The sequence below is a fragment of the Zeus faber genome, assembly GCF_960531495.2.
Source record: "Zeus faber genome assembly, chromosome: 6".
In the NCBI taxonomy this organism is placed as follows: Eukaryota; Metazoa; Chordata; class Actinopteri; order Zeiformes; family Zeidae; genus Zeus; species Zeus faber.
Window position 1 is genome coordinate 7,720,587 of NC_137201.1, and position 24,590 is coordinate 7,745,176.

At 43.8% G+C, this 24,590-nt stretch overlaps 2 protein-coding genes across 2 annotated transcripts; both read left to right on the plus strand.

Moving 5' to 3' along the window:
• Positions 1-4,104: 4,104 nt before the first annotated feature.
• Positions 4,105-8,432, plus strand: panx2 (pannexin 2; the record flags this gene model as incomplete). The annotated part of the gene is made up of 5 exons (XM_080001995.1): positions 4,105-4,333; positions 5,585-6,699; positions 7,074-7,209; positions 7,335-7,514; positions 8,098-8,432. 5 exons carry the CDS (start codon positions 4,105-4,107, stop codon positions 8,430-8,432), a joined length of 1,995 nt encoding a protein of 664 aa, XP_079858121.1.
• A 1,828-nt stretch (positions 8,433-10,260) lies between these two features.
• trabd (TraB domain containing) lies at positions 10,261-23,714 on the plus strand. The gene is made up of 10 exons (XM_080001996.1): positions 10,261-10,290; positions 10,789-10,829; positions 11,332-11,386; positions 12,910-13,076; positions 13,842-13,982; positions 16,602-16,712; positions 16,814-16,953; positions 18,948-19,120; positions 20,036-20,132; positions 20,219-23,714. The coding sequence occupies exons 2-10, from the start codon at positions 10,806-10,808 to the stop codon at positions 20,388-20,390; spliced, it is 1,080 nt and encodes a 359-aa protein (XP_079858122.1). The 5' UTR covers positions 10,261-10,290; positions 10,789-10,805; the 3' UTR covers positions 20,391-23,714.
• Positions 23,715-24,590: the final 876 nt, after the last annotated feature.

The following is a 24,590-nucleotide window of genomic DNA, read 5'->3' on the forward strand; positions in this document are numbered from 1 at the left end:
ACGCTATAGACATGAAATAGTAGAAATGACACAAGAAATTTGTATTCGATGCCACAGAATGTTTCCATACTCAATAGTGTCCTTGCAATTCTGTTGATACTCAAAAGGTATCTGTTTTTTATACAATTCCGATTAAAATCGACTTATCTTACTTTGTCGGTCTGACAACTATACAGACATTTAAAAGGTGACTTCATAGAAATGCAGTGTAACGCGTAATGCAGTGTAATGCAGTGTAATGCAGTGTAATGCAGTGAAATGCAGTGTAAAAAAATGGTCTCCCACTCTTTACAGTACAACAATACAAGGAAGTCCATGTTGTACGTTCACTAACGGTGCAGACGTCTTGAAAATGAAATAACAGTGAAGTTCACAGATTGATCATTTTTTGCTGGGGAACCCCTCAGAGCGGTTCTCCTAGGACCCCTGGGAGGGGTAGGGGCGGGCGGCGGAGGGCGAGGGGCGGACCCGGGGTTGAGTACCGCCGTGCTCGACATTGAGGTGAAATGTTGCGTGAAGATTTTTTTTATTTTTTATTTTTTTCTCCCTTCCATTTATTGCAATCTTGAGGATGGAGCGTGCACCCGAAATACGATGTGCGCGACATCGATCGTAACGGAGCCGCAGAGACCGGGTCTGGAAGCTGCAAGCCGAGGCTTTATGGTGCGTCCTCCACTGCGAAATATCCTCCGGTAACCGACGCCCGGATTGGATGTCGGACAGTGCGGGACTCCACCGAGCCCCACACGGACAAAGCTCGGGCGTGACGGACAAGTTCAAGAGGCCTATCAAAGGGAAAGCATCCTGTCGTCACGGCCGCAGACTAGTACAGTATTTTGGGATGTCGACTAGTGGTGAGAGGTTCGACTCTTTTTTTCAGATTCGGTTCTTGACGAGTCACTCGGTTAAAAAAAAAAAAGATTCGTTCGATTTTCCGACTCTTCATTTGTTTCTGTTGGGTGTCAGGGTAAGCGGGGTTCTGTGAGTCGTGAATTAATTATGCCAAATTGACTTATTTAGGCGGAAAAATGTGAACTGCGGATTCCAAAAAATGTACATTTTTTCGCCATATTCTCTCTAAATCATTTATTGTGGCAGATAAATGCCAAAACCTCCTGCCCGACTCACAAAAATAATGCTTTTTTTTTTTTTTTCCTGCGTGAAGTGCGCATGTTGTAGTTCTCCACGTGTTCACAATCTGGGGGCTCCGGTTTCCTCGGACCCTAAAGACAAGATCTGGAGTTGGTCCAAGGGCGCCGCACTGTGGCAGCCCACCACGCCTAAAAAGAAAAACAAAAACAAAAAAAACAAAAACGGGATGGGTTTGGACGCGTTTAATGCAGAGGACTCATCTTCCCAGTGGAATTGAATCTCCTTAAAATTGTCATTTTCTTCGACATCATTCGCCTCGAAGTGATTCTTTTTAGTTCCCAAGTGAAGATTCTCTCACTCGCTCGCCCGCTTTTTGCCGGAGACACTCCCGACGCTCGAGTCATTGGAATGGAAGGAGCAAATGGTAATGCAGAAAAATATGATATTCAATATTGCATCCACCCAGATGATGGGTGGTGGTGCTGTTTCCATGGCAATCTGGTGTTGGTGCTGTTAGGGGATGTGGCGATCAGCTGAATCCTCAATGTATTATCTCATCCCTTAATGGGAGGAGGGAGGCAGAAGGGGAGGGGTGGGGGTGGGGGGGGGGGGGGTGAAGGCGGAACAAACCGGTGTACACGCTGCACCCGCACTGCAGATTAACTCTTACGGTACCGTCGATGTGGAGAGGCCGGGTGAGTACATTCTGATTTCCATCCCCCGTGTGAGCATGTGAGCATGCGTTAGCCATTTGGAATAAGAAGACCGAGACCGGGATGACACGGGGCTCCCCCAACTCCGCTGGATCGTGGACAGGTATGGTGCTGATGCTGCAGGTGGAGGCTGCAGCATCTCCTGCAGCCTCCACACACTCACAGATGTTTGGAGCACCATCTCCTCGAGACCACTCTGGAGGATAGATGTGTCAGTGCTCAGCTGCCGGAGTGGGCTTGTAAACTGTCCACTTACTATCTGTCACTGGCAGGATTAAGGATTTGACTGAGGAATTGAGATCTGCTTTAAGATTGGCAGCATCCCACAAGTCGCTGTCAGGACAGTCAAATTGAATCGGGAATTGCCACTGCCCCGCTGGCTGTTTCTGCTTTATGCAACAAAGGGGTCAGAGGAAGGGCTCTAAAGTTCCGTGCTATTTTTTCTTACCAAAATTGAGAGTGGGTTGTAATGTGTGTGTAGGTCCAAATATCTGTTGTCAGCTGTCCACTCCAGAGCCAAGCAGCACATCATCAGCATGCAGAGAAATGTGGAATTCCCTCTCTAAAGACTTGAAGCACCCGCCAACTGTGGGGCATAATCTGCTCTGTTGGCACGGTGCCAGGGTCTGACAGCGCTGCTGCCTGGAACCGATGTGACACATTACACCGGTTCTTTAAATTAACATTTAAGGGAAGTTTATTTCTCATCGGGAAAACCGTGGAGTGGAGTTTCTGGTGTACACCTGAAACTTCATGGGCATGGAAGCAGCCTTAGTGAGGTGGCGGGATGTAATGAGCCTTAATGGAAGGCATCTCTCATTTTATCCATAACTAAAGATAATCCAATTATTCCAATCACTGTCCTGAAATATATTATTGTCTGATCTAAACAGTCATTAGCTACGAGACTTTTTTTGGATCCGGGTTGAACTCACTGCTGACCCAGGACAGCATGACTTTTGTACGTATGTGATGTATGTGCGCCCACTGATGTGCTCTTTAGATGGGGGGGGGGGGGGTGAGGGTGATGTAAGCCCATACAGTCCCCCCATAAAACAAAAGATTTGTGGCAGCGTTGCATTCCTCAACATTAAAAGAGTACTTACCACCCCCCTGACTGGTATGGCCGGCATCTACACAAGGATTTACCCGGATAAAAGATGTTTTATTTGCATAATGTGGACATGAATTAGGGAAGCGTAAGCGAGGAAAGAGGGCAAGAGAGGGAGACCAGGCTGAGGGCAATAGAAAGAGAAGGGACGGCACCATAACACATCAACACAAAGGACATTCACATAACCTTCATGTGAAATCTGATTACTCAACACACACAAGGCACGCACACATCATTTATACAGGGGTTTAAGGATAACCGGACACACACTCATAATACACAGTATATACGTACATTGTACATACATTAACATCCCCCTGTCAGGTGTTTGGGTCCTGACACCCGAATGCGAACATAATGTGCTCGCCTAATACAAAATTCATTTCTGCTTCTGCAGTCTAGTACTTTAATTGGGTGTTTCTTGCCGTAAGTCCCTCTTCCAGAGTGTGCAATCAGCGTTCTCGACGGAAGCGTTAAATTTGCCCTTTAGTGTCCTTGCTTGATGAAAGGCAAAAAGAATCCCTCTCATATGTGATCACATCGCACACTCTACTGGTCACAGAGTCTCACAGGCCACAAGGATGCAGGCAGGGTGGGAACTAACGAAGGGCTTCTGCAATTTACTGCAAAGTCGCACTGTGGCTCATTTGGAGGGCACTCAGACCAGGGCGGTCCACATACTGTATCTTCCCACATAGCTCACGCTTCTCTGTACTGCTATGGTGGATGCATTTATGCTCTCTTGTTCATGAATAATGCACACGTCTTCTTAACAGTTTATCTGCCTTTCAGCACAGGAATGGTAGGAGGATCAATTAACCGAAGACGAACCCATCGCGATTCCTGAGGATCACGAGGGCGCCCCCTAAGCTCCTCTAATTCTTCAGCTCTGCTGCAGCGTGTGGACCAGTGTTGGCCAGTGGACAAAAGCGTTGTCGGGATGAACTTGGCAGAGGTGAAGCGAGGGGTTTCCTGCTGAACATTATGCCTTTTCCTCTACACAGTGAGAAGAGAGGCCGCCAGTCTTGGTGATTTCTCACATGTGGTTACGGGGACTGAAGTTGGTTGCACCGTTTTGCCACTCTTGCGCGTCCGACCGCCTGGAGGAGTTTTCCGCCACGGGAGGCAGCCTCAGGCCACTCCCCAGCCCAGAGGGGGTCATTGTGTGCCTCCCTTGTGTCCCGGATGCAGAACATCCTTGATCAGAACCTCGACATGGCCACCGCTCTGCTGGCTGGGGAGAAGCTGAAGGAGCTGATCCTGCCGGGCTCCTCTCAGGACGAGAAGGGCGGGGCGCTGGCGGGCCTGATGGTCCAGCTCAAACTGGAGTTGCCCTTCGACCGCGTCGTCACCATAGGCACGGTCATCATCCCCATCCTGCTCGTCACCCTCGTCTTCACACGCAACTTTGCAGGTGAGTCCCGTGGCCACAAGGTGGCGGGGTTTCCATCCAGAGTGACAGGTGCCTCAGCAGCTGTCTGGCAATACACAGAGGACCGTCTTTTGATTGTACTTGATTCAGTCACAGGTAACTGGGGTTGTTAAATTAGACCAAACTTAAAAATACTTATATTTATTTATAAATAAATAAATAAATAAATGAAAATATTTACAAAACACATAACACTGCACAGAAAAAAATAACAAATATACTCAGTATGATGAGTGGTAATATAGTATAGTGTTCTTGCCTTCGCCTTGTTAGTGGGATCAGTGTGTTCAAGCACATCTACAGAAGTGATGTCAGAGCAGAGACGGAGATAAGGGAATGAAGGGGAAAGGAAAGCGATGGAGGGGAGGGCAAATGGAGAAAGGGGGTGTAGTTGGTTAGATGAGAGCGAGAGATAGAGAGGAGAAGGATGAGATGGGTGGGAGGAGGGATGCTTACTGATTGCTGAGTCAGGCTTTCTGCATAGCAGCACGATGTCGCTGTGTCTGAATACTTAACAAATATCGACAAAAATGGATATTCTCCACAATGTTTAATTCAAAATATGAATTACAACAGACAGAGGACTTCAACTAAAATAATGATATTTGTTTGCTTTCACATCAAACGTTCCTCATCACAAGCAGCGAACTAAACAAACGATCACAACACAAACTTGACCGTTTAACTTAACACACCCAAGCCTTGTAATTTAGTCCAACAGTCCAATTTAGTCCAAAGTTGAATGCATCCCTCTGTCCCAGGTCGCAACCTTTAACAACTCAGAAAACCAATGTCCTTTCTTTACTTAACGACCTAACGGGTAGAGAACTGATAGAATACAAGAAGGGGGTTAACCTCCTCAGTCTGGTCCAGGCAGTCCTATCAGTAGAACAGCAACCTGAGTATTTTTAAAGAGAATGTAGCTCTTTGTGGTGTAGAGACCTGTGCACCCGAAAGATCCCTCAGATACTGATAACACAGGATTGAACATACGTATATATAATGAATATGAATATATTTTGAAAAGTTGGATCCATTGAACTCTTTGCAGAACCGTGACTTTTTCAGGAAAGGCTTCAAACTTGACCTGGAAATATAATCATACAGACAGACAGAGAAATAAATTCTCTCTGAGCGGATTCCCTGTGATTGCATTATGACTCCATTATCATCCATCATGTTGAATCAATGTCTGCTCACTGGGACCGATAATCTCCATCTTTATTCCCCCAGAGGAGTCAATATACTGTTACACGCCACACAACTTCACCAGAGACCAGGCACTGTACGCACGGGGCTACTGCTGGACAGAGCTACGAGATACTGTGCCTGGCGTGGAGCCCGACCTCCGACCTTCACTATTTGAGCACAAGTTCTTGCCCTACGCTTTGCTGGCATTCGCCGGCATCATGTACATTCCTGCCCTCAGCTGGGAGTTCCTCGCCTCCACGCGGCTCACCTCCGAGCTCAACTTCCTGCTCCACGAGATCGACAATTGCTACCACCGAGCTGCCGAGGGGCGGGCCCCGAAGATCGAGAAGCAGATCCAGTCCAAGGGACCCGGCATCACCGAGCAAGAGAGGAGGGAGATCATAGAGAACGCGGAGAAGGAGAAGAGTCCCGAACAGAACCTGTTTGAAAAGTACCTGGAGCGACGGGGCCAGAGCAACTTCCTGGCCAAGCTCTACCTGGCCCGCCACCTGGCCATCATCTGCCTCAGCTCCATCCCCATCTCCTACCTCAGCGCCTACTACGCCCGGCAGCGGCAGAATGAGTTCACGTGCGCTCTGGGCGAGCCTCCCGACACGAGCAGCTACGTGGAGCTGAAGCTCAGCGTTAACTGCAAGCTGCCTGCCGTGCAGCTGCAGCGCATCATGGCAGCGGTGGACATCACGCTGCTCTGCACCATGAACCTCATCATCCTGCTGAATCTGCTCCATCTCTTCGTGGTGCGGAAGTCAAACTTTGTGTTCGACAAGCTGCACAAGGTCGGAATCAAAAAACGGCGGCGCTGGCAGAAGTCCCAGTTCTGCGACATCAACATCCTGGCGATGTTCTGCAACGAGAACAGGGACCACATCAAGTCGCTGAACCGGCTTGACTTCATCACTAACGAGAGCGACCTCATGTATGACAACGTAGTGCGGCAGCTGCTGGCCGCCCTGGCCCAGTCTAACCATGACGCCACACCCACTGTGAGGGACTCTGGGATACAGACCATTGACCCCAACATGGACCCCTCCGTTCTAGGAGTGGGAGATCTGGGCGGGGAGCCGCTCGTCATCAAACGCCCCCGCAAGAAGATTAAATGGATCCCCTCGTCGAATCCTCTGCCTCAGTCGTTCAAAGTAAGGCAATCATGTTTAACTGATTATCCAATAGGAAACAATGTAACATTCTGTTGAATACACTGATCTAACACAAAGGCCACCCTTACGGTTGTATGTCTGTTACTCTTTTTATACTTTGATTTCACCTACCGCCTATCCTGAAATATAAATCTTGATCTGGCAAATTTTAATCTTAATCAGGCAAAGCGGCAATTGTCGTCCTAAAAAAACAGTTCTTTAGAGCCAAAGTAACACTTAATGTAGGACCATTTATTGAAATGAAATGACTGCATTGCAGCTTACTTTTATGGTGTGTACACTTCCAAAAAGGGCACACACTGTAGAGCGATGCATGTTGTTGACCTGTCGATATCCTTCTGGTCTTTGACTAGGAACCCCTGACCCTCACACGAATGGAGAACAGCACCAAGCCTGATAAACCCAAACCGCTCAGGAGGAAAACGGTGGCAGACGGCTTCATCGCGCCACTGCTGGACAGCAAGAGCACACAGCATCCCCCCTCTGAAGGTATGATGATGTCAATGTTACCCAATTGCTGGTAACAACACAAATATCACGGTGAAATTGTTGGTGAAATTGTTGGTGGCTTGGCATTTCAGTCCATTGGCGCTTCTTTTACTCCTGTTTCGTAGATTTCTGTGTGATGGAGAAGAAACACGCTCGCAACTTCTCCCTGGACGTCCACCCCTACATGCTGACTATCCGGAAGCCCAAGGCTGTGATCTCGGCACCCCTGCCCTCGGACCACCCCATGGACGCCGTGTACATCGAAGGCACACATACGATCGTCCACGTATCTGCTGCTATTACAGGTATATAGCAATCACCATATCGATGGCCAGGTCATGGTCATTGTGGTGTGTGGATGGGTTGAGCAGCTACACCTGACGCTCGTTGGTTGGGCTGCTGGATGGTGGTTACCTGTGGTGGTTGCTGCGCCGCTTCGCCCCCGGTCCTCCGCCTGACCACCTAGGTGCTGCTGCTGCCAGTCGGGAGAGGGTTGGTGCTGGGGCCGCCCGTTGACCCACGGGTGGCCCTTCTGTGTACCTTCCCCGTGTGGGAGAGTCCCCGCTCAGGTGCCAGTGGCAAGTGGCGTTTTCAGGGACCTCTGGCACAAAGACACAGAGGACAGGGGGTTGTTAACACCAGTTTATTGTAGTGAGAAGGCTAGGTGGAATTAGCCAGGAGCATATGGAACTTGTCATGACACAGGCTCCTATACTGAGTGAGCGTGTGGACGGGGTTTTTAAACCTGCTGCTTGTCAGCCCAACCAACGAGTATCAGGTGTGGCTGCTCAACCCATCCACACACCACAATAATTTCATCCTTTTATACCCTTGAGTCTTTTATGGTGTTCAAACTCACGTCCTTTGTTTCCAATCTTTACTCTCCAGAAAAGAAGGACTGCACTCCAGAGTCGACCAACACTGCCTTCGCCATGATGACCCTGCCCACCACCACCTACGTCAACGGAGTCAGCCCGAACCCGCCGTCCAGCGAGGACGCGCTCAGTCCCAAGCGCTCCTCGCCGCTTCACGAAGCCCTGGGCGGGCCCCTGGTGGAGCCCCAAAAGCCAGAGAGTCAGCAGCCACCGCCTTTGACCCGAGCCCCCGCCCACCAGCTGCTGAGCATGCACCACACTCTGTTCGAGGGGGAAGAGGAAGGAGGGAGCGGCACTGACAGACTGACAGAGCGGCCTGGGGAGCTCATCGTGGCCGGGGAGTGTTGAAAAGATGAAACATAAATAAAAGAACGAACACATCCCCTCGCGCTAACGTCTCTCTCGCTGACACTGAACTCTGCACACACACGCGCGCACGCACACGACCGCCACCACGCGAAATCACCTCCTTTACGAAACGCAACAACCACCTGTCTTTCTCTCTTGGGACTGAACAACGCACAAATACGGTGGTTGGACCGGGCTGAATGACAGATAGTGTGAGAGAGAGCGAGAGAGTGACACAGGTACGAATAAGTTAAATCGTGCTTTTTTTTTTTGTAGGAATTGAAGTACACCTACATGTCTCAGGATGACTGTACAGCCAATCACCCTCCAATGAAACCAGCAGTAATAGGAAATATCAAGGGGATTCAACAAAAGCGGCGAGGGATGTATGAGGTATCTCTGTGAACAAAGAAATGTGCGACTGTATGTAGACGACTGTATGACAGCTTTAGACTACATGTATTTTGAATGCATAACGCTTTGTCCCTTTACACCCATAGCAAGGTAGACAGGTAGCTCACGCAATACAGTCGTTGAGATTGCATTTGAAAATATGCAAAAGATCCAAATATATATATATATATATATATATATATATATATATATATATATATATATATATATATACACACACACACATACACACACACACATACACACACGTGTGGCAATAATATGTGCGCTTACGGCAACTAGTTTTCCAGTACACTATAGGTACGCGTGTAGACACCGTACTCGACTCAGTGTTTGTAGAGTGTTGGGAATTGAAGTGACCTGTTTCATGGATTTGTCATTGCCATCAAACCACTTACGTAGAAGGACTATGATCTCAAATCTCACCCGATCCACACTCTATTGGAGAAAGTGGGTAAAAAAATAAAGTCCCTGCATACAGTACGTTTACGTTACAGCCGAAAAGGGGGAAGGGTAGTTGTGTGCGAAAAGGCGTCCTGAAATGGAAATCTGTGTTCTTCGTCGCGTACTTTGATTCTGTGACGTTACGGCCGCGTTTTACAGCATATGACCACATCGCTTAAAAAAAAAATAAAAATAAAAATCATCAGTTGCTCCTGAGCTCCCGTCCCACCTTGCATTCACATTGGATCAAACGACTAAAAAGGAACAAGTGAAGGAAGGAAGCTAGAAGATTTGGTTGATTTGTTCTTCTCATCTCGAACAAATATTGAGGATACGACAGCACCTCTCACAGGGATCGAGTCGGTGAACAAGGCAAAATATGTACCTTCATGTTTACCAATATCCTTTTATCTCCTACTTAACTTGTAACAAAAAGGGAGACATTTTTTGAAGGATTGGATAAACATCCAGACGGGAAGATATCAAGTTGATCGCTTCTGCCTTGTCTTCACGACCTCCCCTTGTTAGACTACTCAAGCACATTGAAAGCATCCAAAAGCACTTTAAGAATCGTAGCACAAAGTGTGAGAGCATGTTATGTATTAGGTAACACGGCTCTGCTTCTCTGGTTCTTTGTTTGGTTTTTCCTTCTCCATGCACACTACCGTAATGAGCCACTTTCACGATAAACGGCGAGACTGCTCAGCTGTCGGTGTGACTGTAACGTGGTCGGAGAGTCGAAGAGTTTGATGGTGGTATATGTAATATTAACGATAAATAAAAATTTGTCTAAAAAAATTAAACCGGTTGTCGCTTTAGGTTTTCTATAATGTATTTCTGTCTATCTATCTGTCTGTATCTATCTATCTATATCTGTCTGTCGAGCTCCAGCAGTGCTCGGAAAACTACATATCCCAAAAAGCAACGCGGCACATCGTCGTCGTGTCTGTATCGACTCACTCCAGAGGCAGAGGGGTATGACAACGCGCTAGCTCGCTGTGTAAGTTACACCTGTTTGTTTGGGTTTTTTTTACGGAGATAATAGTCATATTCTCCACGAAATGTGAAGTTACACAGGTCAGCGTTTAGTAAGAACTGTTCTCCCGTGGCTCGTAGGGTGTGACTGGCCGCACAAACCGCCCGGTTTACCGGTGCTCGCTAACAGCTGTTTGGCCATAGCTGAGCTAGTTAGCATGCTGGCTAACTAGGGAAACAGGTGAGCGCTGACTCTCTGGGTGTCATCTCTGCTACTTTAACGCAGTGAAGTTATGAAGACACGTCTAGCATGGTGGCCTCCGCTTCAACGCAATTAGTGAAGACATAGGCGATTTAACTAACGTACATGCTGTGATTTTGGGGAAGTCACTCACTCAGGCACCCAGGTGCCGAGCGGAGCGGCTTCTCCTGTGCCTAAGCAGTAAGGGCGGTACAGGACGCGAGCCGCCATTAACCCCCAAAAAGTGTCTTGTGTTTATTCTGCCTCTCTCGTCCCACGCAGCTCCTCGATTTCCCGCCATGGACCGAGACAGCAATTCAGAGGTGTGTGTTGGTGGGGGTGGGAGGTCATGTTGACAGGTGGCAGGGCTCTTCCCAGGTGCTTGACGTGCTTGAAAAGTCCTTGAAAAGAAACCGCGCTGGTTTTGTTGTTCAACTCGTAACGTACTACATTTCCAGAATCGCTTTTAGGACATCGATTACGCCAGGGAAATGTACATGTAAGCCAGCATGGTTGGAAATACATTTATACACTTATAATACTAGATGACAACTCATATAAAATAACAATGAGTCTAACTTTATTTTTTTAATTATGAAAGATCACATTGGAAAGTTATCATATCTGTTCTGAAAATGAAAAACTTGTGCTTAAAGTACTTTAAAGTCCTTGAATTTCATTTTATAGTGTCGGAATGAATGGTTCTTTAACACTGGGCAATTCTAGACAGTCAAATAGTTGTTTTTTTAATGTACCCAATATCCAGGAACAAGGCGGCTCTCGAAGCGCGTACTGATGCAATAACTTTTCTCCCGTGATCCGCAGGATGAGTCAGTCAACCCATCGGAGGATCCTTCTGAGGAGCTGCCCAATGTTCTCTGTAAGCATTATCGGCGAACGGTGTATGTACAACGAGTACATGCATGTTGTGATGCCTGTTAAGAACGGTTGAGCGCTTGCCTCACAATTACTTATAACCAGGTAGCTACTACACAAAGTCAATCAAAGCCACCAGCCAAATACTGGGAAATATGGGCAATTTTAGCAGTTAATGTAATGGTTCAGAAGTTCATCTCTGTTTTACACTCACCGCTCATGTGGTAGGTTTCATTCCTGCAGCAGCTTAACTTTTCCTCCAAACTGGACGTGCTGCTCCATACTCCCACCAGGTGTTCAATACAAGTAATTGGGGCTAAATCTGGGTTCAGTACATAAACTCACCCCACAGTTCAGGCAAAGCTAACATGTCGCAGTAGTCTGTCTTTACAAATTTGGGAGTAAAAATAAAAATTACAAAAAAGCTAAATTGCCTGTTTTCTGGCGCTATTCTCATTGCTGTTCTGCAGTGTCTTTATCGGTGATACACCCCAAGAATTGACCTCTCAGTTGTGTGATGCTACTATTCCTGTGTATTTACTACACACCAAACTACACATAAACGATTACTGTGCCACAAAAGCTGAATATGTAATTGGCACACTTATTATAACAATACAACAATACATGCAACTGTAATTTAAAAACAAATAGTTTGACAGGATCTGCTCGTTTTCATAAAATAATCACTAATAAATCACTATATTTGATTTATAAAATAATCGCCGTGCATGCCGCGGTATTCTACACAGCGCACAATACCGATTGGTCGGAGAGCTGGTCGTAAGTCCGAACGGTTGTAAAACAGGTAGGTTGTTAAGTGCGGAGTAACTGTAGTCACTCAATTCGATGGTCAAACATTTGGGTGAACGCCAGTAATAACATGTGGCACAGCGATGAAAATGGTGCCAACAAACATCAAATATTGCAACAATTTAAAACCTTTAAATAACTCCTGGAACTTATAATGACAGACTGCTGGCATTATGTTACTACCTCTGTCTGAAACGTGGAGTGAATTTTAGCACTGAGTGCAGATTGTGGATTTATCCGATTGTTTGTCTAGTTTTGAGTTCATTTTATAGTAAAGGCCTTTTTGTTATTTAAATATCTTTAGTTGTTTTTTAGGTCTTTTGTATGTGTATATTTTTCTTCAGTTTCTCTCTGTGGTACCGTAAGATTTTAACTAAATGTTTTAGTATGTGAAATGGGGGTGGAAAAAGTGAAACGTCTGGAAAAGCTCAGTGGAGGGGAATAGTTATGTAACCATCTGGTGCTCTTGGCCCCATCCAAAGTCACTACTTCGGATTAGACTGCTATGTTAATGGTCCCAATTTATAGAAATGCAGTGTTCTCATTTGAAAGGAATATATAGTATGGCAGTGGTAGTACAGAACTAATGATGGTTTTCAGTTCATTATTTTTATTTATTTATTTGTTTATTTATTTTCTTTTTACTACTTCCCCTTCATTGTTTGCCTACCTCTTAAATAAGCCCAATAATGTCTGGCCTATTTCTCTGTGCAGCGGAAGCGGAGGCAGTGGAGCTGCTCTGGCAGATGCGGTCCCAGCGGCGCCAGCTATCCCCCGAGCTGCCTGAGACGGTTACCCGTCTGACTGCGCCTGACGGCAGCCTGCTCTACCTTGTCGGCACCGCCCACTTCAGTGACAGCAGCAAGAAAGATGTCGCCACGGTGAGGCAATTTAAAATCGAAAAAAACAAATTAAAGATAATGCTTTTGATCCGGCGGCATGGTCATTTCGTTAAACAAACTTGAATTATACCAACATGAACATATTTTGCTCTATGTTGGCAAAAGTGTTTAACGTTGACTTGCAGCAATCGCGCTTGATGGAATTTCCCACACGCTGGTTTTTTATTTAAAAAAAAAATTCCACACTTAATAATCTTGCTTAGAACGTTTTAGTTGGTATTTTTTCGGTATTATACCACAGTTGGTTTAAACAGTACAGGTGCCAACGACTTCACTCGGGAGCTTGAAGCTGACTCATAACCTTGCAACACCTTTTCAATCAGAGTTTTGTGGATAATGTCCTTCAAAACAACACTATATTTGTTTGTTATTAATAAAAAATGAACACTCTGATTTCCTGTTGGTCGCTACGGTACTCGAATTTCACCGTAGGCGTGTAGCACCCACTCTAACACTGTATTTAATAATTGCATGAAGTACTAGCTCTTTCATTTACCCACAATCTTCTTGAAATATAATTTCTTACTCTGAATTTCTCTGGTTTGTTCATAATAAATGAGATAACATTGTTGTCATTTGATCTATAAAATACGTATAAGTAGCCACCCCTATTGAAATGTAAAACTAGAAATGTAGATTGAATGAGTGAGGGTTTTATACGGCTCCTGTGACATCGCTGTCCCACACCCACTCTTCTCTTTCTCTCATCTCAAACAAGCAGCCTGTCTTCTCTCCTTGCCACAGACTATCCGCGCCGTGCAGCCAGACGTAGTGGTGGTGGAGCTGTGCCAGTACAGAGTGTCCATGTTAAAGATGGACGAAAGCACGCTGCTAAAAGAGGCCAAGGACATCAACCTGGACAAGGTCCAGCAGGCCATCAAACAGGTGATTTTTTTTTTTTTTTTTTTTTTTTTTAATATTGAGGCCATGGGGGAGTCAAGGCCACAGGGTAACATGCAACAAGTTGGAAAGACTGAAGGTGAAAAGGTGAGATGCAGAGTTGTGGCTGCACGATTTTGGCTAAAATGATGATCCAGTTTTGTTTTTTTTGCTCAATATTGTGATCACGATTTATTGTCCATTTTAGGGAACACAATTTAAACTCAAATGTACAAATCTTTGAATCAAAATAGGACTTTCTTAACATGAATTAATTTTTTAGGCTATATTTAAATGACATTTTACAAAAAAAATAGAACGGCACCAAATAAAAATAATTAATCCCAAACAAGAAGGTCTGTTACATTATACCTTTTTTTTTTTTTTTTTTTTGCAAGGAAACTACAGCCTTCCCCCCTGCCTGTATCAAACTCTGTTTCCCTATTGATCTGTTTCCTCCTAGCCCAGCACCCGTTCTTACTTAACGTACTTTGACCGCAATTTATCCTTGTCTTAAAACCACCTCCATTATGGCAAAGAAAAAAGCATCCTGACAGCCAAGAATGTTACTGTCAGATACTGATCCCCCTGTGTTCAATAAGAAGTTACATTACATTGCATTTAGCAGACGCTTTTATCCAAAGCGACTTACAATTATTCGAACACCGACGGACGCAGCCATCAGGAGCAATTAGGTGTTAAGCGTCTTGCTCAAGGACACTACAGCATGCTAGCAGGAGGAGCCTGGGATCGAACCAGCAACCTTTAGATCACTAGACCACCAGCTCTACCGCCTGAACTACCATCCCCACCAGAAGAAGTTCACACATCTGTCAAACTGCGGACCTGCCAACCTGCACGCATTTTGTGTACCAACCACGTAATATTTAGCAAAATACGCAGGTATGATTGCCAGCTGAAACTACCCCAAAAAAAAATTACATGAGATGCATCAGCCGGTTTTCAGCTTATTCGACCATGACTGGTGATTGGACGATCAGTGTCAGATATATTTTCAGATTCTGTGCCGGTCCAATGTACACGCCCGTTACTGCGCTAATGTACTGTACTGGTAAAAATGTTCTGACCTCAAACCGGATACCAACGTAATGTAACTTAGTTGTGTAGTTGACGCACAAAAAAAAGAGAGCAAAAGAAAGAAAATGTTGGTTGTTTGGAGCTACTTCAAGGTTAACACAGAACATAAGATAAATTATTTATCTATCCCCTGACAATATTCTAACATTGTGCAGACTGCGTTTCTACCACTGTCACAGCTGAGCTCCGCTCATGATGAAGAGTTTGATTCTTTATTTGAGACTCGGTTCTTGACAAGTCACTCAGTAAAATGAGTCGTTCGATTTGATCCAGTTGGTTTAATGTGTGGTGAGGGAAGGAGGACTTCAAGTGAACGAGAATGAGAAGAGTCGGCCATTTCTTTTATTTTTAATTTTTTTGTAATGAATGAAATTTATTTTGGAATGGCAAGTACCATATGAAAATAATACTAATTTATAGTTGCACTTAAAAGTGAAAGAGACTTTCATTTGAAGTTCAAACTGGACATTTCCATGTTAGTTAAATGTTGGGTCCGAGTAAAAGTCAGTGAGTTACAGGTTGCATTATACTGAAACTTGGTGACAGTCCCAATTTAAATTTTTATGGAACTCAGGGACAGTTTCATGTTCTATTATTGTTCAATAGTGAACAATGATAAACCCACTGTCAAAATCAGCAATCTCACTATTGTGGTAACTGAAAATTGCAGCGGTAGTCTGTATGTGCAGCTCTCCTATCACGTACAGCAAATCAGAATCAGCAGGTCAGACTTAAAAAACATCAGGAATCTGAATTGGCCAAGAAAATTGCAATCGGTGCGTCTCTAGTTGGTAAACATGTTTGGTAACTTTACCAGATGATGCATTTCAAGGGGTATACCCTAATGATATGAATTTGTAAACTGTATATAGTTAGCCGTAGTAACTCACATACGATGTGATGAGCCTCGTTATGAGGCGGCTATGGTGTGAATAACTTATGATGAGTCATTTAGCTGCAGTGGCTCAAACGCCACCAAGACTCCCTGTTACAATGTTGTGGTACTCAAAATATTTTCCCAAAGTTGGCAGGACTGAATTTCATACTGCTGACTTGTCCCTGGCCACAATCAATTCATTGTGGAGGCCAATATCAACATTGCAATTAATATACTATTAATTGTGCGGCCCTACGCAGAGTGCAATAGGATTCAAAAAACTTTAATGGCTTTTGCTGTTAAATAGCAGTAAAATGGTTTGCATGGTGAACATCCAAAAAAGGAAGCTACAAATGAGGAAGGAACGTGGTGATAAAGAACCACCAGCGAACATGTCACCAAACACTGCATGTATGTACGATGATAGAGTAAGGAAGTGGACCAGGAAATAAAGTTGAACTCTGGACACCAGCTGATCATACTTTTGATATCTGGACCATGGCAGACAGGGAGGGAGGGAATAGTTTTCTCCTGCACGCACTGTCTAACTCAAACAAAGGCTTCTTTTTGTTGTTTAAAAGCCTAACTGAATGCTTGTCATAGTTAGAAGAGACTTTTGATTACCTTGAATGTGTGTCCTCTTGTTGCAGAATGGGCTGATGTCTGGCCTGATGCAGATTCTCCTGCTGAAGGTGTCTGCGCACATCACAGAGCAGCTCGGCATGGCCCCTGGAGGAGAGTTCAGGGAGGCCTTCAAAGAGGTCACTCATTCACTCACACAATTAAAAGATTTCACCATAAACAGTACAAGCCTTATATGCATAGCAGTATGTAGTATTAGATTCTCTTTTCTTTCGTGCAGGCTGAACGAGTGCCTTTCTGCAAGTTCCACCTGGGGGACAGGCCCATCCCTGTGACGTTCAAGAGGGCCATCGCTGCTCTGAGTATGTGGCAGAAAGCCCGTCTGGCCTGGGGGCTCTGCTTCCTGTCTGACCCAATCAGGTGACCAGGGAGCTCCTCTATACCGCACCAGGTCACTTCAAATCACTGTTAGATCCCACTGTAATGGGAACGTGCTGAAAGCTGTTGCACTAAATTTGAAGGTGTTCAAAAATGTTGTGACTGTAAACTTTGCAAAGAGGCACCATTTTAAAGTGATCACATAAAATTGTCTATCCATTCACATAAATTTAACCATTTACATACTTGAATGCAAATTATTTAATAAAGCACTTTTATTTTTTTGTGCAATTTTTTTTTTTTTATAAATTGCGTACAAATAGGTGGAAGGGTATTGCGCGGCAATTAATTTAGGTAGTTAAGTAATAAATAGGGATGTTAAAGTCTACTTATCGACCGTAAAAAAAAAAAAAAAAGCAACCTTTTTCTTCATTCTAAAAACCTTACGTACCTTACCTTATAGCCTATTCAAAACATTTAAAATAAAACTAGCTGTACTGTTTTCCAAAGGGGAGAGGGAGCAGAGTGTGCTTGTGCACTGCAGGAGTTTCGCTTTCTCAGAATTCTTTCCAACAATTCTGAGGTTGGCCTATCAGACTTTTTTTTTTTTTTTTGTGCCAGTGATTTCAACTGCCTCCTGTCCCATAATACACACACATCGTACATATGAGCCACGTAACGAAATGGGTTTTCATTACAGACGGCGCTTCGTCATCATCTTGATATGTCCGATTGCCATCAGTGTGGGGAAAAATCCCTTAAGTTCTCGTGCGTTTTTGTAGATGAACGTCTAATTCATTATCATTAATTTATTTTAGCCTAAATTTGGAGTGCACGCAAAGAAATGCATTGTTGATTTGGGAAAATTGCTTCATATTCAGACATCATGTTAAAACAACTAATTTAATTATTTCACTAATAACAGATGTTTGCTTTTAATGTAAAGAAATGTTGAATAAATGTTGGTTGTAGGCCAGGAGTTCCCCGACCACCGGGCCATGGACCAATCAGAAAAGCCTAATCAGAGAGATCTCAAATCAAAAACCATCAAGCAAGAAAAAACAAATAAACTGTTTTTATTATAGATATATTTATCTAATATCTATTTATCATTTATTTTCCCTCCCTGTGCTGCACCGTCTGCTGTTTAATAGTTGCAGGCAGCCACAGTGGGTGTGGGGGTGCTCCCTCGCTCGCCGGTCCCAAAGCCGGTCAGAATTCAGAGTTTATTCTCAAAACACAGGGGTACTTTATTTTATTATTATTTTTTTTTTGTGACCCTAATAAGATTCTTATTGTCGATATATTCAATGTATTTATTTTCCTGAAACTTAGTCACTCTTTTAACTATCTCCGGGTCCCGGTTTATCCAACAAAAAAAAAAAGCAAATAGAAACAGCGTGTTTTATTGTAGATGTATTTATTTTCCTCCGTGCGTAACAGGGAGAGACTCAAGCCACTTTTATACAGAGATCCTGCAATATTGCCGGAAAGAGGATCTGTCTCCGAGACGGCTTTGCTCTTTAACCCTGAACCAAACCAAGGCGGCACAATGCCGCCTTGTGTGTCATTTTAGATACAGGCTTTCCGGTATAATGCCGTGATCATGGAAGCACGACATGTATCACAACAGCGTCTGTTGTGACTAATCGCTGAATGCCTCAGACACCTCGACTCACAAAAACTAGTGTCGTTAATGTCTCTGGTAATTAACCGCCTGACCCTGTGCTATCAATGAAATGCATATTTATCCAGCGTTAAGTGATGACACAACATGGAGCTTGTGGGAATTGCCTTTGTTTCTGAAGTACAAAACACTTCAACATGATGAACGCTTTCTGGTGGCTGAGGGCTTGAACCGGCTTTAAAGACTGGAATAAATGTGATTTACGCCATATGGTCAAAGATAACCACATGAAGGCCAGAGGACTGTTCCAAGGCACAATCAACTTAAATGTTTCATGTGCCAAGTAGCTCCAGGAGGGTGGACTGACATTCTAGTCTGTTATTGAACGCATGTCCCATTGTGTTTCCAGTAAAGAGGATGTGGAGAAATGCAAACAAAAGGACCTGCTAGAGCAGACTATGTCGGAGATGATCGGGGAGTTCCCTGCCCTCCACCAGACCATCGTTGCCGAGAGGGACATCTACCTCACTCACACCCTCCGCCAGGCCGCACGCTGCGTGGAGGCTCCACCTAACGCCCAGAGTATGTACTGCATTTCACAAATGTATTGACGTTTATCATCTTTTAAAGCTGTCCCAATTTCAGTTTCCACTTTTTTCTTTTTTTTTTTTACTTTACCATTTTAATTAAAGTCCCTGTGAATCAAATATGTGTTCTGGGTTTGTCACATCACAGAAAATGTCTTATTAGCCAACCAGACAAATTTGAATGATTAAAAAAAAAATTATAATTATAAATAAAAATCAGCAGGTGTATATAAATTGGTTTTCAAAACCGGGGGGAGGGCAGTTCCCTCTGCTCTGGGACGCTGGGGCCGTGTCCGCTGAAGACGCTGTAACCTCACCCAATCACATTAATCATCTTCCGCTAAACCCAGTTCTGTGTCTCAATAGTTGCCCACCTCAAAATGCCGTTGTCTGGCTGTGGGACTCCCAGCTCTCAGCGCCGCATACAGCTAATGCTAACGTAACCAAACCATGCACGGTCAAACCACAGCTCTTTTTTTGTTACGGGCATCAGTGGCATGAGTTAAGTCTCCCTGAAGATGCCTTTTACTCCAGGTGTTTTTCCCAAAACAGTGTTTTATCCCAAACTCTGTGCTCCGGGCAAGCTTAGATTATTTCACCGTTGATGCTCTGATTCCGACCTCGTGTTGTGTTAGGGGAGGGGCCATGCCAAGTATGAGCGCCCCATGTCATCGGGTCATGATTTAGGCCCACCAAAAAAAGACCACAAAAATGGTGAGAAACAGTTCAACGGTCCAACTCCACAATTCAGAAATACATCGTTCAGTCTTCCCACATGTTTTCATTAATTACTTTCTCACATGTATGATGTGTTTAGAAACAAATCACTGAATTCACTTTACAGGGACTTTAAGGTAATGTGTCGTTGTTGTGTATGTTTTATACTTGTTCATTATATCTGCCTTTGTAGAAGTGACTTCTGTGGTGGTTGGAGTGGTAGGGATGGGTCACGTACCAGGCATAGAGAAAAACTGGGACAAGCAGCTCAACATTGAAGAGATCATGAGGTACTGATGTGTATGATTCTTTTAAATTGACACTAGTCTGATTGACAGATTCAACAAATATCCTCACCCAGTCTCTTACCCCTCAGCGTCGCTCCGCCCTCACGTGTGGGCTGGGTTTTGCGTAGCGCCGTGAAGGCCGCTGTGTTGGGAATGCTGGGATATGCCTGCTACCGAGCTGGAGGGGGTGTTGGCCGAGCCCTGATGTCTCTACCTGCTGTCAAGTCCTTACTGGAGACTCTTCGACCGCCGCCTACTTGACACCCCAACCCCACAGCCCTCCTGCCAGTCCTATTTCTCAACTCTCAAAATATGAAAACAATACAGCTGCCGCCAATGGCCTTAATGACAAGAGGAGAGGCCAATGGGAATGGATTAACCGATAGACTGGTTTATATTGAGGCCCCTGTTCACACAACACACAACTGCCAAAGAAACCATGACAGTACCCTTTTTTTGTTTTGTTTTATATATATTTTCAGAAAAACCTGGAATTTCTTAAGGTTCACTTAAGCCAATGTCTAGTTCCTTCTCATCTCGCCCCCATTCTTCTGCGGACTACAACACAGGTGTTTGGCACAGCTTTCGAATTAGGAGGTATGGTTTCTTTGACATCCGCGTCCACTCTTGAGCCATGTTTCGAGAGACACATTTTCGAGAAAAAAAAGGATTGGTGTCCGGATCCTGGAAGGTACGAGGAGTGCCTTCCAGGATCCAGAACCAATCCTTTTTTTATTTTTTTTTTTATTTTTTTTATTCTTTATCAGCCCTTAAAGTCCAGCACTTTATTGGTTAAAGATTTCCATGTTCAGCCGGTGAACATAAATGACACAGTAGATTTAAGTTAATCGTGAAAAATAAATACCTGACGAGTATTTCTTTAATCAAAGTATTAAGTAATTCAATACAAAAACATACATAATATCAGTGTCCTAGACAAACAACTCAGATTAATCCATTTGCTTTCGACAATTATGTTTATGCATGGACTGCCGCAGGCACCATTACCTACTCATTTTAAAGCATTAACTGTACTTGGCATTCATATGAAACCATCTTTCCAGCTCACCAATCATGTTAACAGAAGAGAAGATGAATTAAGTTCCTGAATGTATGGCCCCCGTCCGCAATAGCAAACAAGTGCCTCATATTGTAGATCTAAGGGCTCACTGTGGGTTTCAAGGGGAGGAACCTGGAAAATGAGTGTGCAATATGCATTTTACATATTCTATAACCAAATCATGGTTGATGCAAGTTCATAAGAGACTGTACTTATGATGTGGATACATATTTTTAACGACTTGAATAATGTACGCTTTTTAAGGAATATTTTTGGCCTACATTTGGTTGTACGCCCTCACTTTGTTTAAATGGCAATGGTATCATGCCACCTGCATTTACGAGTCTTATCCATTCAACTAAAACCTGACGTGGAAGTATCCTGACTGTGCCTCGGGACAAGCAATGCATTTACTTTGCAAGCATTTTTTTTAATTTTTTTTTTATATTCAATTGTACCCCCATTATTAGGCACCTTGAAATGTATATCCCCAAGGGTTCATAATGACCATGAAAAATGCACCTTGTCAAGAAGGCCATCCTAAGAGTTCAAACTTTGAACATCTGACATTTAAACTAACAACATGCTTGTATGTTATGCACATCCCAAGTACTTCCCATGATGATTGTAAAATAAAATGCCAATGTGGAGTCAAACTAACCATACAAAACAGTTTCCCTCAAACAAACTCTAGTTTTAGCGTGCCGTATTTTCAGACTAGAACTTCCATTGACTGCTTTATGTGGAGGAGGTGTTGGGAGGTCAACGCCTTAAAACCTATCACTGCTGCCACCTTCGATCTACATTACCTCCACCATCAATGTCGACTTGGGCTTCTGTAATATCTGTCGTGCTCTCATACAAAACTTAATTTGGTAATATTCATTATCCCTGTTATTACATTATTCCTATGGACACGGGTTGGAAGAATTTTGGGTTCATTTTTCACTTCAAGTGTGTGTGTGTGTGTGTGTGTGTGTGAGAGAACTTTAAATCCTTTTGGTTTTATTTACAGCTTTTTACTGGAGTTACATTTAGTTTTGATCAAATTATTAAGACTTTAATGTGATCTTAATTGAATTAATTGCTAACCTTTGAAGTTTTCCCATGCAGGTTTTTTTGTTTGTTTTTTTTGTTTCTCATTGCCGTTCTTCAGTGGTGGTAAAATGATTCAGACCTCTTTCTTTCATGGAGCTTGTTGTAGTATTGTGTAATGGGGGTGTCCTTTCAAATCTGGCTTGACCTTGGGTAGAACTAGATGGAAGACCACCCTGTACCACAAAGTGTAGAATGGGCCGTTTGCCTGTCTGGGACCATGGTGTTGGGATGTTTCTGTACCTGTGATAATGTGTGGGACGGAAAAAGTCAAGGAACTCAGGCCAGACCATCTCCTCTCAACCCTCGGTGACAAACACTCTCACAACTTTCAACTTTTTTTGCAGATTTGCAGAGGTCTGGGGTTACTTTTTTTTGCCACTTATAGAGAATGAATTATTGTGGAGTGCAATTTAATGAAGTAATGAAATGTGTGCATGGAAGCTTATGAGGCAAGTTAATAGTAAAACTATGGATGGAAATAAAGTGCAATGCTTAACTCTACAGTATATTCCCAAAATAAGTTGTGAAAGTTATAACTGCAATCAGCAAGTTTGTCTTACCCTGCTTTTCTTTTTTTTTTTCCCTTCTGCTTCCCCTCGAAGGAGGACAACTTTATATTTTGATTCATAATGAAGCATTACTGCTTCTTCAAAAGAATAATCACCAAGTGGAACATAAAAAGAAAACTAATCAATTCAACAAAGTGAATAGAGTCATTAAATTTAGTGATGAAGTCCCCACCCTCCAAACAACAAGGTATCATGGTTAACAGGCAAGTTCAGGTGGGATTGTAGGGTATTGGTAATCGGTTCCCAGTTTTCTTTCAATTAGATGCGTATGACTATGTTAATATCCTTTGATTGTAAGTATTACCCAGTAATTTACTACATGTATTTAAGAGAGATAGAAGTGGGTCAATTGCCATGTCTTAATGAGTTTTCATATTGACACCGGGACATGGTAATTTCACCAACTAATCGCCTCATCTGTGTTTAAATATTAATAATTAAGCGTTTAAATGCGATGCCACAGTATCGGGGTAAATGGACCTGCATTCCCATGGCCCTTGCTGTCAGAGCTGACTGGCACTGTAATTGAGGAACAGCTTTAATTGGTTACTGGGCAGATGTATTCACATAACTTCTGAGCAATATGGTGGCACTCCAATCTCCATTATTACACAGTGTTGTGTATCACAATCGGTACACTATATTGTTTGAGTTTAATGTCATTAATGTCAAAGCCAGTATGTCAGTTTCCCTCTCCAACTATTTCTGACCAACTATTTCTGAATAAGTAAAATGTGTGGATGTTGCCAAAAGGAAATTAAATGAATGCCTGTACGTCTTCGCTAATATTGTTTTCCTAGAGCCTCTTGTGTTATTTTATCTGCAAACAAACAAAATATGGAAGCCTCGTTTCCGTAATGATCCATAACTAAACACGTGTTCCAGTAAAAATAAAACGGCTGTTGATTCAACCTACCTGTGTTATCGTTGTGTGACGTACAAGGGCATCCCTCCTTTAAGTGGTTGGCAGCCCTGACATACAAGGCTTTTGGGAGCAGCTCTGAGGTGTCGTGGGGGGCGAGGAAGGCACAATCAACGGTTATTTTCTCTGAGCGCTGTCTTTTACTGGCGGTCATGCCTGGGGAACTTCACACACGACCGATCTATTTACAGGACAAACCAACCAGCGACTTACTCAGCTTCAGCCCCGCTTATATACGGTTCGGGCTAATCCAAACCGGTAGTTTCACAAGGGTGATAATAAGTAAAGGAATGATTGAAAATACTTGATTAATTATATTGCGGTACAAAGCTGAAAACACTGTATCGCACGGGGATTCCAACTATTAGACGCGACTGAGGCTTGGGAACAAAACCAAACCATGACTTCAAAATCCAAAACCTCGAAACAACCCCCTCCCCCGCGTTCCACTTGGTAGAGTCCAAACATTGGGCACCCGCGTTGGGTCGACCGAATTCTCAGGCGCGCGCTTCCATGACAACCCAAGCAGGAAGTGAACGTCAGAGAGAAAGGAACAATGATTAGAAACAACGAAATAAGCAAATATCCATGACTCTGTTTGATTGGCGAGTACATCAAGTGTTTGAGGAAAAATAGATACAAGAAACCGAAACGCACACATGGGTGCATAGGGAAGAAGAATCCTCAATTATCACACAACACCACCACACTACAACACGTGCACACGCTTTGGACGGTGGTCAGACGACGATGTGTGCGTGTTTTGGGTGGGGGTCCTTAGGAGAACATGCAAGTGTGGAGTTTGCATGTTC